At 41.8% G+C, this 18262-nt stretch overlaps 1 protein-coding gene across 1 annotated transcript; it reads right to left on the bottom strand.

Moving 5' to 3' along the window:
• Positions 1-11290: 11290 nt before the first annotated feature.
• LOC130034283 (ubiquitin-conjugating enzyme E2 variant 2) lies at positions 11291-12487 on the bottom strand. The gene has a single exon (XM_056125853.1). The coding sequence runs from the start codon at positions 12464-12466 to the stop codon at positions 12029-12031; it is 438 nt and encodes a 145-aa protein (XP_055981828.1). The 5' UTR covers positions 12467-12487; the 3' UTR covers positions 11291-12028.
• Positions 12488-18262: the final 5775 nt, after the last annotated feature.

The raw sequence follows: 18262 nt of genomic DNA, 5'->3' as shown, positions 1-18262 counted from the left end.
TAAATAAAAATAAAAGCTCAACTTTCTGAGATTGTTTTGAGGATTAAGTGATATAATTCCTACAAAACTGTGTTAAATCATTAGTATTACTATCATTAAATTAAACTCTCCTTGTTATATTTTCCCTCTCAACTCATGTTCATGTTGTTCTCTACTGCTGTTCTCCTGACCTCACCTCTCATTTCTACCTTCGCTTTAGTTGCTTCAGGAGTGACTCTTGGAACAATATTCCTTTTTTCCTGGGTTCAATTGAACCCAGGGCCTCAAATATGCAAGGCATGCTCTCTAGCTCTGAGTCACATCCTTGACACACCATTCTGTCATTAACATGCTCCACTACTAGTTCCCAACTCATCCCTAAATATCCAATAATATTCCTGTCTTTCCTATCTAGATGGAACTGCTATACTTTTTTCTTTTCTTTTTTGCTTTTAGGGACACACCTGGTTGTTCTCAGGGCTTACTCATGACTCTGTGCTCAGGGATCACTCCTGGTGATGCTCAGGGAAGCCTATTCAGTGCCAGGGATCAACTCAGGTCAGCCACTTGCAAGAAAAGTGGGCTACCCACTATATATCTCTGTATATCTGTATATCACTATATATCTGACCCCCAATATTCTTTATCTCCATTTGAACCACTAATTCGCTAATTTTATGAACTATTTACTATTTATTACCCTTTGTTAGTTTCTAAATTCCCTTCTTAGCCATTCCATTCCAAACACCCTCAAGTCCTTCTCCTCCTCTCACTTTGATATGTTTTATACGGCAAAATCTGATTCAGATTAAGTCCAATCCTGCCCATTCTATCCTTGGAAGCAGTTGAACGTGACTGGAGTAGAACATAAAACCCTGACCTGGAGTGATACTACAGCAGGTAAAGCTTTTGTCTTACATGTGGCCGAACCAGGTTCCAAAAATGTGGTCTAGGGGCTGGAGCAATAGCACAGCGGGTAGGGCATTTGCCTTGCACATGGCCGACCCAGGTTCGATTCCCAGCATCCCATATGGTCCCCTGAGCACTGCCATGAGTGATTTCTGAGTGCAAAGCCAGGAGTAATCCCTGAGCATCGCCGGGTATGACCAAAAAAGAAAAAAATTAAAAGTAAATAAAAATGTGGTCTAAAGACATCTGGGAATTCACGAGTGACTTTTCCTATTTCCAACTACCCATCTGTATGAGGATGAATTATTTCCATATAGGTCTACTAAAGCAACATACCACCAAAGAAGATATGAACATCCAGTTTCTATTAAGAGGGGCGATAAATAGATTAGTGAATTTTCTAATTCAGGATTATTTGTGTTTGAAAAAGAACATATTTTAATAAGACTGTTACTTATATTAACATGTAAGAGTTTTATTATTGTTATTTTGTAATGAATAAATTTTTAATTTCTAACTGGGGGGGGGAGAAACAACTACACTGCAGGATAATAGAGCTGTAAGGATGAGAATGAAAATGAAATAAACATCCCTGAATACCAACTTGGCAGAGCCTGGCAAGCTACCCGTGACGTATTCAATATGCCAAAAACAGTAACAGTAACAGGTCTCATTCCCCTGACCCTGAAAGAGGCTCCAATATGGCAGCATTGGGAAAGACGAGTAAGGAGAGGCTGCTAAAATCTCAGGGCTGGGACAAATGGAGGCGTTACTAGCGCCCACTCGAGTAAATCTATGAACAACGGGATGACAGTGGTACAGTGATACAGTGAACTTTATATAATATACTAAATGCTAAAAGAAATAAGTAATACTAACAAAAGTTTTTGAGGAATACTTCCTAATTTTTAATAGTACAAGTTTGAGAACTGTCATCCACTTCCCTATACAAAGTTAATCCTTACGCAGATCCCTTCTCCTTTCAACTACTTTGTGTCCTGGCTTGACCCCTTCTCCGGTATCATAATTTTCCCCCTCTGTACTGAATCATTCCTAGCAGCTTACAGAGATGTTGTTACTTCTCCATCTTAAAAATTAAAAATAAAAACCAGCAAAGCACTTTTGATCTTGACTTCTCCCTCCAGCTCAAATTATGTACTCCTATTACAGCAAGATACTTGAAAAGATTGGTGTGTGCTCACTGTGTCCAATCTCTCTCCTCTGTTCTCTCTTGAACCTACTTCAATTAGGCTTTCTTCATAACCACTTACATAAACTGCTATCATCAAAATAATCAATGAGTTCCACATTGCTAAGCTCAATGTTTAATGTTCGGTTCTGATCTTACTTCAGCTAGCTGAGCACAGAGCTAGGAATAAACCAGGCTCAAAATCCAAAAACAAATAAATAAAATTAAAACATCTCAAAACCATGTCCAAAATGCACTTCTAAATTCTCTCCATCCCATCCCCTAACACCCACTCACATCCCTAAACCTATTTATCCATAGTCTTCAGTTATTGACGACTCCAGCCTTTCATGCCTTCGGACCACAAATTTTAGGAATTTTATTGATTCCTCTTTTTCTCTCCTACTGCACACCCAAGTCTTCACAATGTGACTCTTTAAAAACTCATTCAAGTGTCTCACAAATAAATCTCAGAAGAGAGCCCACAAGCTATAGAGATGCCTCCAGACCCCAAAGTCACCATCCAGTTAAAAATTTAACTCCAGCTCTATCGCCCTGTTTATTTTTTTTTCTTTTTGGGTCACACCCGGTGATGCACAGGGACCACTCCTGGCTCTATACTCAGAAATTAACCCTGGAGGTGCTCAGGGAACCATATGGGATGCTGGGAATCGACCCCAGGTTGGCCGCGTGCAAGGCAAACGCCCTACCCGCTGTGTTATTGCTCCAGCCCCCCTATCTATCACCCTATTTGAAATTTTAGAATTCCTGGACTTCTCATTCTCTAAGTCACTGATGTACCAGAAGTAGCACTGTAGCACTGTCCTCCCGTTGTTCATCAATTTGCTCGAGCGGGCACCAGTAACATCTCCATTCTGAGACTTGTTGTTACTGATTTTGGCATATCGAATACATCACAGGTAGCTTGTCAGGCACACTATATTTGTTGGGGTGTCAAGTAGAAGGCAACTGATCTCAATTAAAAAAATAGATTAATACACAAGGCTCAACATGTAACAACACATTAGTAATCTCATATGATTCGAATGTCTCCAGAGTGAGATTCAATAATCTTCATACGATTTCCTCTTAGGAAACTTTTTAAAATCATTTTTAATGGATTATTCATAGCAAAAATACAAAATAAATTATTTAGGATGTGCCTTTGGGACAGGCTTGTGTGGTGGTGGGAAATTCAAAATAATGGTGATGGGAAGGTGTAATGGTGGTGGAATTTGTGTTGGAATATTGAATGCAATAAATTATTGTGAACAACTCTATAAAAATTTTAAAAATTTTAAAAGTACATCAAAAATTTAATCACTTATTGGGGCCAGGATTGTACACTTGCATCATAGCCCTTGCCACAAATCCAATCCATATTACCACAACCAAGTGTGCAAGTCCTAGATATCAAAACAGCCAAGGAAAGAAAAATCAGTAAAGAAACAAATATTCCTGGAACCAGACTGGTAGTACATCAGGTAGTTCATTTGCCTTGCATGTGGTCAACCCAGGTCCAATCCCATATGCTCTACATAGCCCCACTGGGAGTAATTCCTGAGTGCAGAGCCAGGAGTAACCACTGAGCCTGCCAGTTCTACCCCCAAAATAAAACAAAACAAAAAAGAAACAAATAACCTTAAAGTCTCTAAATCTGATCACTGCTTACATGCCTTCACCTCTGTGACTCTGGGTAAGTAACCCACTGGCATGCCATTTGTTGACATTCAAAGCTTCCTAATTTTCGGTCTTGTTTTCATTATTATGCATGCTTCCTTGATAGTCTATTTTTTTTAATACTGCAGATAGGGTGAACCTCTTAGGGAATAAATCAGATTATATAATTCTACTGCTCAAAACTTCCAGTGACTTCCTTTCTCAATTATAATAATATCCAAGCCCTCAATATGCCCTTACCACTCTCCCCAATCTGACTCCCATTCATCCCTCAACCTCATTTACTAGCAATTCACTCTGTTCCAATGTGGAACTCTCTGCTCTTACAAAGCAGGGTCTTTTGCTTCTCAGAATTCTTTGGATTTTTAAAATAATACCCAGCAGTGGGGCTGGAGAGATAGTACAGCGGGTAGGGTGTTTGCCTTGCACGTGGCATATCTGGGTTTGATTCCCAGAATCCCATATGGTCCCCTGAGCACCGCAGGAGTAATTCCTGAGTGCAAAGCCAGGAATAACCCCTGTGCATTGCCGGGTGTGACTCAAAAAGCAAATAATAATAATAATAACCGGCAGTGATCAGGGGTTACTCCCCATGCAGCACTGGAGGTCACTCCAGGCAGTGTTAAGGGAATCATGTGGTGCTAGTGATCAAATCTGGGGCCCCAGAATGCAAAGTATGTGGTCCAACGCTTTACGCCATTTCCCAAGCCCCTCAAAGTCGCTTTTACCTTTCTTCAAATGAATATAATAAATCATATTTCAAGAGTCATGGCACATTCTAATTAATCCAAGCATAGCTCATTTTAATCAATTATCCTTAATAACATAATTAAGTAGCCACGAACCCAAAACTAAATCTATGTTACCTCCAATCTCATTTCCCTACTTCCTGTCAAAGAAGCATTGTTCTGAATCGTAAATCTTGTGTTTATCATTCTGTGACACTTCATTTAATATAATTTTATACACCTCAAATTTATATATGCATATAAAGGTATGTTTATATTATTTGTATTAAATTAAAATGGCATATATTTATACACAATAAGATGTGTATGTATACCTATTATTCATAAATATTTATTTCTTAGAGATATACTTTTTGGTGTCATTTATTTCACCTTTATGAAAAGGTTATTAGACTATTCCTTCAGAACCTATTTCCGCCCTTTGCACTTGATTTACTTTTTTTTTTTGCTTGTTTGTTTTGCTTTGTTTGGGGGCCACATCTGGCTGTGCTCAGGACTTACTCCTGGCTCTGCACTCAGGGATAACTCCTGGCAGGGTTCATGTGACTATATGATAGAACCAGTGTTGGCCACCTGCAAGGCAAGCCCCCTACCTGCTGTACTCTGGCCGCTAATTTTCTAAGATTCATTTCTATGTATTTTCAAGTTGGCATTCTTCACTTAATTGATGATTGTATAATACTTTATTGTGGAATAACAGTGCAGGGTTTTATTTTCCACTTTGATCCTTCTGCCTAGAGTGTTTCTGAAAGTCCTATGACTGACATACTCTGTCACTCATGAACTTTCCCCATAGGACTTATCACTACCCTGCCCGGTGTTCTGACTGCATCTCTCCAGAGTCACTCAATCTTATTCAAGCCTGCTCTGTTCTGTGTCAATGCTTACCTTTTTTGCCTTCAGGCTTCCCCTTGCCTATGAGTAGTACCCTCAAGAGATAGGATTATGGGATTATGGGAAAAATAGATGCTGTGGTAAATATTCCCTACCTCCTTCTATAATGTGAACAGTGCTCAGGGGAGCAGGAGGGACCCTCCATGCAATACTTGGCCAAGAGGGCCAATGGTTCAGTGCTAAAAGAGGATATAGTGCTACTTGGACCCTGAAGTCCCAGGGGCCACCAGGGCCACCCCAACAATGCTCAGGGCCTACAGGTTCATAACCAGTGGTGTTCTGGAAGCAAGCAAACAAACCAGAGTAGTAAAGGGGGGCATGTTAGGCATGGTACTGGCTCTCTGCTCTCCCCCACCCACTATGAGTTTTAGCAATTACTGCACAGCTCTCAGTGAGTCCCTCTGAGTGCATGTTATGCAACGTTGTTTCATTCCATATATAAAGACAAAAGATAAGATCAAGGTCACACTTGAACAAAGGGAAGATTATGGGAGGACCTGTTTTGCTTAAATTTGACCTTTCTAAGAACATTAAGTGAGCACACATTGGACTTGTCTCAGAGTAACCTCTTTCACCCCCTATTTCCCCAGGCCAAATTGTGATAATATTCTCACTCCCTCCCATCCACCCATACCTGCATGCTTAATCATTTCTAATTCTTTCTCTAAATAGTTTTCACGACTTTGTTAAAATTGTATGCATTTTTCTGTTCTAAGGTGCAATCTTTTTTCTGCCAGTATAATGACAGCATGACCTTACAGTAATACTATTTTTCTATTTTGTTCTTGTCTGTTTCTCCTACTAGACTATAAACTCCAAAATAGTAGAGACTTTGATTTCCTGTGTATCTCTAAGGCATAGAATAGTGTTAAACACATAAGTAATAATTGCTTATTTTTTCTTGTTTTTGTTTGGGGCCATACCCAATAGTACTCAGGTATTACTCTGACCAAGTTGTTCATGAGTTCACTGGTCACTCCCAACAGTGTTCAGAAAAAACATAATATTCTAGGGATTAAATCTGGGTCTCCCACATGCAAAGCATGCACTCCAACTTGTTGAGTTACCTCAAATATTTGGGCCCCAAATAGTTGTTAAATGAATTATTGATAAACACAATCATAATAAGCAATTCATGTATTTATATACAAATTATTGTCATTATACAATATATTCAAATATGAATCATTATGTACACCTAACATAATTAATATGGTGTTATATGTTAATTATTACTCAGTAGAAAAAATGGATCTTAGACAGCTAATAGGCTATAATGAATTTGATTTTGGCTGGATGAGATTAGAAGTTCATAAAAGCCCCTGTCTGGTGCTCTATAAATTCAATCACTAAATATCTACACTTTGGTTTATTTTTAGTTTTTTGTGCCACACCTGGCAATGCTCAGGATTTACTCCTGGCTTGGCACTAAAGAATCATTCCTGGTAGACTTGAAGGACCATATGAGATAGGGTATCAATCCTGGGTTGTTGGCCATCTGCAAGGTAAGAATCCTACCCACTGTGCTCTCTCTGGCCCCTACACTCCAGCTTTTATTAGTGAAGCTTTAGGCTTCAGGCAGTTTTCAAGTCTCCATTCTCTGTGAAAAAGACTCAAGATCATCATAAGCTTAAATGATGGAAACTGTTTATGCCATAGCACCCTGAAAGCACACAATCCTCTGAAAGGATGGAAACTGAGATTTCAGAAAATGCTGACAATGGGGCCATAGAGATAATATAGAAGATAAGGAGCTTACCTGGCAAGCAGCTGACCTGGGTTTGATCCCTGGTACCCATATGGTGTCCTGAGCCAAGAGTGATCCCTGAGCACAGCTTGGGAGAGAGAGAAAGAGAGAAAACAAGACATCAGGAAAGTAAGAAAGAAAGCAAGGAATAAAATGTTGCTAGTAGCATATGGTAACTGACTCTGGCCAAAGGAGAAAGACATGCATAAGAAAATTATCACTTCCAATTTGTATTTCCCTGGCTCTAGGACTAGAGTGCCAGAAAGTTTACAAATTAGCAAAAACTGAAAAACATACTAAAACCAAAGCCCTGCAAGGTAACTACTTCTAAGAGATGTAAGAGTCAACTAAGGCTGAGATAGATAACTCAAAGGGCTGAGTGCTTGCTTTATATGTAGGAGGCCTAGGGTCAATCCCTGCATTGCATGTCTTCTGAATACAGCCAGGTGTGACCTAAACACAAAAAGTTCCCCACATAAAAGGTCAACTAAAAGGTGTCACAATCGCCACACTGTAACAATTTGAGCAACAAAACTAATGCACATTGGTTTATAATTAAAAATATAAATAAGTACCAAAATTCATACCCATACAAGTAAATGACTAGGTTAGTAAAATCTTCCTGTATAGAAGAATTCCAAATAAATTATGCAGATACTCTCTTAAACTGGAAAAAGGGTAGGGAGAGTGAGAAATGAAGAAGAAAACAAAGAAAAGAAAAAAAAAGGTGAACCAAACTTTCCACTCTTTAACTGTCGGGTACACATAATGACTACTTGTAGAGCATACTGTATAGTTTAGTAAGTGGGAAGCAGTATCACAGTGGAGAAATTGGACAAAACTACGTCTGGCGATCAAATTTCCATCTGTGATAAGACTTGCAGGTGGTAAGTAACCTTGGTATGATGTGATAAGCATTGGAATAGGGCTCAGTATTTTGCATGTCTGAAGTCCTAAGTTTGATTACCAGCACCATGGCGTATGATATTCCATATCACAAAAATGAAATTCTTCAGCACCAACACAACCCAGCGCTGAAACATCAACACGGAACAGTTTTCCAGAAATTCATAACCCTTATCTATGTAGAACACATCAGATAAGCCCCATTGAAGGATACCCTACAAAATACCTGAACAAATGCTTTAGAACTGCTGACATCATCAAAAAGGCCAAGGATGTAGCTCAGTGGTAGAGCACTAGCACTGCATGTGTGAGCTCCTGGGTACACACACACACACAGAGTCACTACCAAGAAGAATCTAATGAGACCTGATAACTAAACATTGTGACATCCTAGATGGGATCCTGGAACAGAAGAATAAAATGAATATTACTTAAAAATGATGGAAGGGTAAATGAATATATAAATATCCATTAATAATATATAAACATTAGTATTTGTTCATTTTGAGGAATGTGCCCTATTAATGCTAACAAGGAGAGAAACTTGAGTATGGACTATTCAGGAACTGTAATATTCTTTTGGGGGTGAGGAACTTGGGCCACACCTGGCTGTACTCAGGACTTTACTTGGCTCTGTACTCAGGGATCACTCCCGGGTAAGCCATGTACAAATCAAACACCCTACCTGTTATACTATAGTTAGGGGGCCAAGGAGGGGCCTGAAGTTCACCAAGGCTGGTCCTCAGGGGCCAAAGATGCACTCAGAGGAAATAGCAAGGGTGGCATAGAGACATCCCCAGAAAATGGGACCCGCTTGACTCAAGCAGGAGTGTGAAGCCAAACCTCATTGCGACCCCAAATTTCCTGGAGTGTGCAGAGACAGATCAAGGCAGCTTCCACGGACACCTCACATGGCTCCAGGGATGTGTGGAGGAGGGTGCGGGGCCCATCAGCCACATGACTTCAGCCTCTGGACCCCGAAGCACAGGCCTCCACTCCGTGGGCACGTGCGGACTGGCCTGCAGTGCCGGGACTTGGTTCCAAGTGCCCGGGTGGAAGGGGGGCACACAACCCAGGATGCTCTCGGAACTGAGCACCTTAGGCGCTTAGGACTAGCCTGCTGGGTGCGTCATTGGATGGGGGAGGGGCACCTAAGGAGAGCTTATGCCAAGATCCTTAATTTTCTCTATAAAGACCCTATTATAAAGTCTCCTCAGGAAAAAAATAACAGATTCTGTAATTTTCTTGTATTTTTTCTGTACAAATCTTAGAATTTGCTAAACATCTGCAAATATCTCAAGATATTTGCTACAGTAAAAAGGTCAAGTGTACCGGGAAAATGGCTCAAAGGCTGGAAAGGATGTTTTGCATGCAGGAGGCCCAGGTTGGATTCCTACCACCACATGGTCCCCTAGCACCTAGTAGGGAGTAGTCTCCCTAAGCACCCCTGAGTTGGTCCAAAAGCACAAAAAAGGCATGCCTGGGGTTTCTTTTTAGTTCTGTTTCCCTGGCTGACCTGTGTCCAGAGCTGGAGACCTCTGCACTGAGTAGATTGCTGACAGTTGACTTTTCAACTGTCCCTTAAGATGGGTGGGAATGGATGAGATAGAAGAGCTGTCTCCCCTCTTCCACCTCTCCAAAGTGCCAAAACAAGTTTCATACAGATGTGAATGGCTTCATTATATCTCTCCTGGCCACAGATGTTTCTCCCTTCCCCCATGTTTTTCTGTACATTTCGTAAAAGTCCAGATAACTGCAAGGTCAGCGTTGTTATTTTGTTTTGTTTTTCTAGGACTCTGCTCTCAGACTAGCAAACGTTTGTGAGCAAAGAAGTCAGTTTATTTAGTGAACTTTTGGTCTTTAATACTGGAATGAGTTGGAGGGAGAAGGAGCCAAGCAGGTCACAAGGGGACCCATCTGGTCCTTCTTTCCTTAAACTTTAATTGGTTGGAAGGACTCTGCTTTTTTGCAGTTATTCATTCTAAGATTTTTATTTTCTTTTTATTTACTAAGGTATTTTTCTCTGGCAGGTTTTGGAAGGGGGTCCTCCTCCTCTGGTTAATATAATTATATCTGATTTCTCTCTTCAAGGGGCTCTTTATAGTTCTCAACTATTGACGGTACACTTTCTTTCAATAATAGGATTATTTGTTCTCTTGCTATTCTGATCGTTCAGGGAATTGGAGGAGGGAAGGATAGAGAAAAATTTACAAGTGCTTAGATTGCTATGTTCCTCTAATCTGACCAAATTTTCTTTGCTACAGAGGCAGGCTGGAGGGCATGAGAGAAACTGGGAGAGAAACTGGAGGGTAGGAGAGAGCTGGGCACATTGGTGCAGGGTAGTGGACATTGTTGAGAGGATTGGCGTTGGAACAATGTGTACCTGAAATTCAATCATCAATATCATTATAACTGTGATTCAGTTTATTCAGTGATTCAATTTTTTTAAAAAAAAGCAACCAGTTATGTCTCCAATAAAATGGGTTTATTTGGAAACAAAAACAAAACAGCAATTAGAACAGTGCAGTGGTGTGGTAAGACATGAGTATGTTTTTTTTTTCTTTTTGGGTCACACTCAGCGATGCACAGGGGTTACTCCTGGCTCTGCACTCAGGAATTACTCCTGGTGGTGCTTGGTGAACCATACGGGATGCTGGAAATCGAACCCCGGTTGGCCACGTGCAAAGCAAACGCCCTACCCGCTGTGCTATCAATCCAGCCCATGAGTGTGGTTTTTGAAAACAAAAGTCAGCACCTATTGATAGAGCTTTTTTCCTTGTCAAGCCTTTTTCCTTCTACAGGAATGGAGAAGCAGCGTCACTTCCCATAAGAAGTATGGGACATATTGAGGCCATTCGTTTGTTATTTGGGCCTTAAGGCTACTCCCAGCAGTGCTCAGAGACATTTCTGGCTCTGTGTTCAAAAGAGAACCCTGGAAATGCCCAGGGGAACATTTGTGGTGGCAGTATAAAACCAGGATTGGACATATGAAAGGCAAACACCATACCTCCCTGTACTACCTCACTGGCCCCAGAATCTTTTGGATTTTATTTTTGCTTGTTTTTAGGTTTTGGGCCACATCTGGCAATGCTCAAGTGTTATTCTTGGCTCTCCACTCAGGAATCATTCCTAGTTCTCCCACAGGACCTTATGAGATGCTGGATATCGAACCAAGGTCAGCCAGGTGCAAGACAAGCTCCCTACTCATGGTACTATAACTCTGGCCCCTCTTTCCAATTTTTTTTTTTGAGGACATATTCCACATTTTATTTACATTTCAAGACTAACTTTAATCTCAAAATCACATAGCCATACACCTATTTCCTTTTTGTTGATTTCACTGAAACTGATAGCATGGTTTGTCAAAGACTGTAAACAAATATTTACCATGTCTGTTACATGTAACACACAGGAACGGCTTTTAACAGAAATTCATTGACCTCCCCACGACATTTTTTTAAATTATAAATACAGGTATCAAAACAATCCTGAACTTACTTTTGATACTACTACTAATCAGCACCCACACTGCGTTAAAACTGAACACAATTTGTGACAATATTCATTTTACCTGCTACTTTAGACAATTGGAACGGTAGCCTTCACTAAGATGGATAAGCATGCCATTTCTGGTTTCCCTCTGGCGAGACCGGCTTCTCAGAGACACACACGCCGCCACGGCCACCTGACCCTTCTCACCGTGCTTTCACCTTGCAAACCTGGATTCTATTTGGAGTGCTCCAGGCTTATGCCTAAATGACAGTGCCTTAACAAGAGAAAAAAATTGTGCTGCGTCTTTCCTCCTGTCACCTGAAAACATAATGGGTGTACATACATTCTTATAAATGTCCAGGTCATGTTTTGCCAGCTGGAATTCTTTTACTTAATGTGTGGGTATTTTGCATTGTGATATTTAATCAAGACATTAACATGAGTAGAAGGTTGTTGATTTAAGACGTTTGAGATCCATTAAAATTAATTGTTGTATGTTTGTCCTTCTGGTGGCTGTGGAAGCTTCATATTTTCTTTGGACATCATTAGACGTCTTAGCTCTTGCAGTACAACTTTAATGCTATATGAATTTTGCCATTTTGCTAACACTGGTATGCTCCGTGCATCCACCATTCCACTGGAATTATTTATTCCATTCATATTAATTTTGGTTACGAATCTAACTGACGGAGGAGCTTCTGGGTATTTAGGTCCACATTCTACTTTCAGGCTATATATTCTGTTTTCGTAATTCGTCCTTGGTGGCCCAATAATCATGCCTGTCCACCTTGTAAGTGTCATGTCTTCATCGTCTTCGAGTCCCCAGCTAACCGTACCATCGCCTACTCCTTTTTGTCCTTCTTCAAGTTCTTCCAACAAGCGAAAATTACGAGGAACCTTAACTCCTGTGGAGACCGCCATCTTCTCCTGCAGCCCGACGCCGCCCCCCTCTTTCCAATTTTAATGGATACTTTACTGTAGGACTTGGGGAGTTTTGATTTGTTAGTAGAAAGTCGCTTGTCCGAATATTGTCTTGGCCATCAGGAATCAGCTGTTTAAGGGACTCCGGTTGTTGGTGGGATCATATCCTGAGTCCTATAGCTTAAGTTCCATGATTGTGCATGTATGAGAACCCTGTGAAGTAGAATTTTGCACGAAGGAGACGATGGTCCGATCCCGTTTGGAATTTTGGGACAACAGTGACAGCAGTCAGGCAAAACCGTCGATTGAATATGATGTGGTCATTTTCGTTGTGGAACTGTCCACCAGGAGACTCCCATGTCTAACGATTAGATTCGGCCTTCTGGAACTGTGAGTTACCATGGATGGTCTTGGTCAACATGATGAACTCAGACAGTCTCTCACCCTGTTCGTTCCATTCTAGGCCATGGGTCCCGATGTGGAGTTCTTTGGCTGATCTTCTTGGTCCTATCTTGGCATTAAAATCACCCACAATGATCTTGTAGAAGGTGTGGTCTTCTTTATAGAACTTCTCTAGCTCCATGTAGAACTTCTCAATTTCTCCTTCATCATAATTGGATGTTGATGCCTAGACAATGAAGATAGAAACTGCCGGCAGTGAGCCACATCTATTCAAGTATAATCATCCGATTCGGGTTGTTAGGCATTCGAATGAATCAATGCTCATGGCCAAGTTTGTGTTAACAAGGACACCAACACCTCCGACATCTCTTTTGTTGCATGTTCTGAGGAACAGTTATTCTCCATTGTCGAAAACAGCGTGATGTGATTGATGCCTTCTCATCTAGGTCAGACCAATGATGTCATACTTGATCTTTTGCGCTTGTACCATCAGGTCCTCGATGGATGCATCTAATGTCAGCGTTCGTGCATTGAAAGTACAGACAATAGTTTTTGTCTTTCTTTGTTTCGGCAGCCTAGTTCGGCCTTGAGATTTTATCAGCCTCTCCTTCCTCATCCTTCTTGATGCTGCCGTATTGGTGACTCCTTCAGGGTCAAGGGAATGAGACCCATTGTATCTACCGGTTTTGGTATATCGAATACACCACAGATAGCTTGCCAGGAACTGCTGTCTCCTTCATGCAAAATTCTACTTCACAGAGTCGGGAGAAAGGGCTGCAAAGTTCAAGAGATATCCCAGAATGACCACCAACTGGGAGCTCTTTGGCACTATTGCTGCTACATGGGAAGATGCCGTTGTTGACAACATTGACAAGTAATAGGATCGACTGGTTCAGCACCTCCACGATTGTGCGAGGAACACCAAGAGAGAGATAGCCACAAAAAATGCCTGTCTTTGAAAACTCTTGAGGTTATTTGCCAATGTTGTTTGGAGCATGCCTCAGACAACCGCAAGCAATGTCTGAGCTCGCAAAGCAGTGCAGTGATGCGATAAAGGAAGACCTACCTCAAAGAGAGAAGAGCAGCAGTGCTGGTAGATGCGGCAGAAGCTGGGAAAAGCATTTGTAATGCCCGACTGTCCTTCGCCAACTACAAGACCAAGATGAATGCCCTCCGACATCCTGATGAATCTCTCACATCTTCCAGAAGGGCAATGGAGAAGATTATCCATGACTTCTACTCAACCTCTTCGATAGCCACGTCCACCTGCCCACTTACCAAATTCTGCAGGATGGATATGTCATTCCCAACGTTCTCCCTTCCAAAATCTGACACACCATTTCATCAGTAAAGAAACGAACAGCACCTGGACCAGACAAGGTCAGACACGAACACCTGAAGAACCTGCCGTCAGTACTCATCAATACACCGGCTTGGCTCTTCATGCACTACCTGTCTGAATGCAAGTTTTTATCCCAGTGGAAAACCAGAAGGACTGCACTACTGTACAAGAAAGGAGATATCCACAACATTGGCAACTATCGCCCGATCTGCCTATTGTCTGTCATCTACAAGCTGTTCACTTTTATCATCCTGAATTGGACTGGGAGAAAACTAGATGAAGGACAACCTTACAAGCAAGCCGGTTCCGCAAAGGATTCAGCACCATCGACCATATCCAACTATAACCAAGCTCATTGAGGTTTCTCGGGAGTTCAAGATGCCGCTCTGTCTAACGTTCATTGATTTAAAGAAGGCCTTTGATTCTATTGAGACAGAAGCAGTCATTGAAGCCCTAGCCAATCAGGGCATTCATACTAATTACATCAGGATCCTCCATGAGCTGTATTACGGATTCAATACCAGGATCTCACCATTCTACAAAGAAGTGATCATCGATGTCAAGAGAGGGGTTCGGTAGGGTGATATCATTTCACCAAAACTCTTCAGTGCCACCCTCGAAAATGCCATGCGACAACTGGAATGGGAAGGAATGGGAGTGAAGATAGATGGTAGGCAACTACATCACCTCTGCTTTGCTGATGACATCGTTCTAGTAACACCAAACATTAGCCAAGTGGTACAAATGCTGGCTGACTTCGACCGTGAGTGTGGAAAGGTTGGACTACAGCTGAATCTCACAAAGACAATGTTTATGAGAAACAGTATCGTTCCTGACGTTCCATTCACTCTCAACAGGACGAACATCTCCGAATGCAATAGTTGTGAGTACCTAGGTCGAGAAGTCAACATGATAAATGACCTGACACCTGAGTTGCACAGAAAGAAGAGAGCAGCTTGGAACGCCTTCAAGAAAGTCGAAGAAATAGCTAAGAGGACAAAGAACCTCCGGCTCAGGCACATCTCTTTGATTCCACTGTTCTTCCTGCATTAACATATGCCTCAGAGACTGGGCCCTACAAAAACAGGATGAGAACGCTATTCGGGTCTCCCAAAAGAGGAATCGAAAGAACTATGCTTACAGTATCACGTTTCACTCAAATGAGAGAAAAAATCCGGAGTTCCGACCTCCGTCGACAGTCAAGAATCAGGGATACTGTCTTGTTTGCCAAGGCATCGAAAATCAGATGGGCTGGATACGTAATGAGATTTGGAGATGGACGCTGGACTAGAGCCGTTACCAACTGGATTCCAAGGGACGTCAAAAGACCGCGTGGCCGCCCACCTACCAGATGGTCAGACTTCTTTGTCAAGACCCTGAACGATCGGTTTGAGGCTCTCCATGTTCCCAGAATAACAGACGCCAATGGACTACACTAGCATGCGACAGGGACGAATGGAGACGTTACTGGCACCCACTCGAGCAAATCGATGATTAAGGGGAAGTCAAGTGATCAAGTGAGTACCCTAGCCTCCTGACCTCATTTAATATAGGCTTTCTGTAAATTGATTTTCATAGCCTCTATCTCTATCAGCGACATTAGAGTGCCTCTATCCTGCCTAATACCTACCTGCCTCATGCAACCTGGGAAGTAGTATCTATTATATACACATCACACACACACACACACACACACACTCATACACACACATGCACCTCCTGTGAAGCTGCCAAGAAAGTGACTTAATATGCTACATATATACAATGTACATATGAAATACATAGGAAAGGGTCCTTCTTCCTGCCTTTCTTACTTTCTTCTCTTTCTTCTTTTCCTTCTTTCCTCCCTCTTCCTGTCTCTCCTCCCTCCCTCTCCCTCCCTCCCCTCCTTCTCACCTTCCCTCCCTTCCTCCCACCTTCCCTGCTCCCTCCTTCCCTCCTTCATTCTTCCCCTCTCCCTTTCTTTCTTAATTTCTTTCTTTCTTTCTTTCTTTCTTTCTTTCTTTCTTTCTTCCTTTTTTCTTCCTATCTTTTCCTTTCCTTTCTTGGGAAGGGAACCCAGAGTCTCATACATACAAGGCAAGTGCACTAACACTGAGCCACATACCTGTCTCCCTTTTGCCTTTCTAAAACCATCTCCCAGGGCTGGAGCAATAGTACAGTGAGTAGGGCACTTGTCTTCATGTGGCTTACTAGAGTTTGATCCCTGGCACCCCATATGGTCCCTCTAAGCCCCACCAGGAGTGATCCCTGAATGTATAGCTAGGAGTAAACCCTGAGCACCGTCAGGTGTGGCCCCCCAAAACAAACAAAACATCAAAAAAGGGAGCATAACACGACACATGCTGTAACCATGCCGTCGGACCCCACGTCATTTGGGGCCCCAGAAGGGGCGGGTGAGACCCCTCTCCGCCCCTAGGGACCCAGCCCCTGCAGCCAAAACCCCCCAGAACTCAACTGCTGCCATGCTCACAGCCACACTCCAAACACTCGGGTCCAGCCGCACCCACAAGTGAATGTATTCCTGGACCACGTGACCATGAATGACAACTCATAACATACCACCCATACTCCAAGAGTACTGCACAACATTTGATGGGGTTTAAAGTAGGGGGAAACCAATCTTAAAGGGGAAATATATTTTTTACAGATACATATAATATAGTCTCTGGTTTTATTGTCTAGTTCTTACTCTCGGAGAACCTGGCAGGCTACTGAGAGTGTCCTGCCCACACGACAGAGTCTGGCAAGCTCCCCATGGCATATTTGATATGCCAAAACCCAGTACCAATGATGGGTCTCATTCCTCTGACCCTGAAAGAGCCTCCAGTGTGGCACTTGCTAAAATCTCAGGACTAGGACAAATGGAGACATTACTAGTGCCTGGCTCAAGGAAATCGATGAACAATGGGATGACAGTGATACAGTGATACTTATAGTATAATATTTTATATATATACGCACATGTGGCTCAACCTTTAACAACATGTTAATGATCTCTTATTGAAGGTCTTAATGGCCCCTGGGTGAAATAAAACCATCTTTACACTGTTTCCTCTAAGGAAACTTTTTTGGAGCATTTTCAGTGTTTTTTTCATAACAAACAATACAAAATAAATCATTTTGGTTCTGCTTTGGGGCAGGGGTTCGGGTTCAGGATGGAAACATCTGAAATATGGTGGTGGGAAGGCATAATGTTGGTGGGATTGGTTGATTCGAATATTAAATGTAATCAAATATTGTGAACTATTTTATAAAATAAAAAATAAAATAAATAAAAAGCAAGAAAATAAACAAGCTGTATATTGTAGGATAGCACTGTTTTGTCTTTCCTGTATGTATAATCTCAGGTAGTTTAGGTTTATTGGGTTGCTCTCATCACAGTGCTCCCATTCCTCTGTGTTTATTTGTAACTTCTTTCATTGTGCTCTGTTGACTTGTAAATACTGTTTTTCTCTTCTCCCTAAGTCCTTAGCATAGTTTATTCAGAGCAATGTTCTTTTTGTATGGACACAAGAAGACATGCTTTTCTAATGTGACTCTCAGTGATATTTCATTCCTGGGCATCTGCTTTCTCAACTTAAGCCTCAGTTGCTCTCACTTCCTAGCACCCGTAAAAGCAGGGTCCCGACGAGGGACAGGATGGAACCAGGGCAAGCCGTAAGCTATGTGCTACCCTGGCATCAAGACGGGCCTGGCCAAAGTGCCATAATGCTTAACTATAAGTTAAGAGCTCGGTCATGGACAAATGTTGTCATGATCCAAAAAGTAATAACTAGATTTGGCCCTGCTAGGGTTAGGAAAGTTTAATCTGGCCTGAGCACTGTAGCCTGAGTCTGTGGCAAGAAGTTCCCAGGAGAGCTGCCCTACAAGTCTCAATGTTATCTCTTACTGTGTCCATAAAAAAATAGCTAGTAATTTTTCCTGTTTCAAATTTTGTGTTTTTTGTAAAAAGAAAAAGGGGGAGATGTAGGATAACATTGTTCTGTCCTTCCTGCATAGCCTCAGGAATAGTTGATAGTTGATAGTTTTTTGGACTGAGGAAAAGAGAA

Source organism: Sorex fumeus, unplaced genomic scaffold (assembly GCF_029834395.1).
Source record: "Sorex fumeus unplaced genomic scaffold, SorFum_2.1 ptg000058l, whole genome shotgun sequence".
Classification (NCBI taxonomy): Eukaryota; Metazoa; Chordata; class Mammalia; order Eulipotyphla; family Soricidae; genus Sorex; species Sorex fumeus.
Note: the sequence above shows the minus strand (reverse complement) of the source record. Positions and strands in the feature narration are given on the sequence as shown.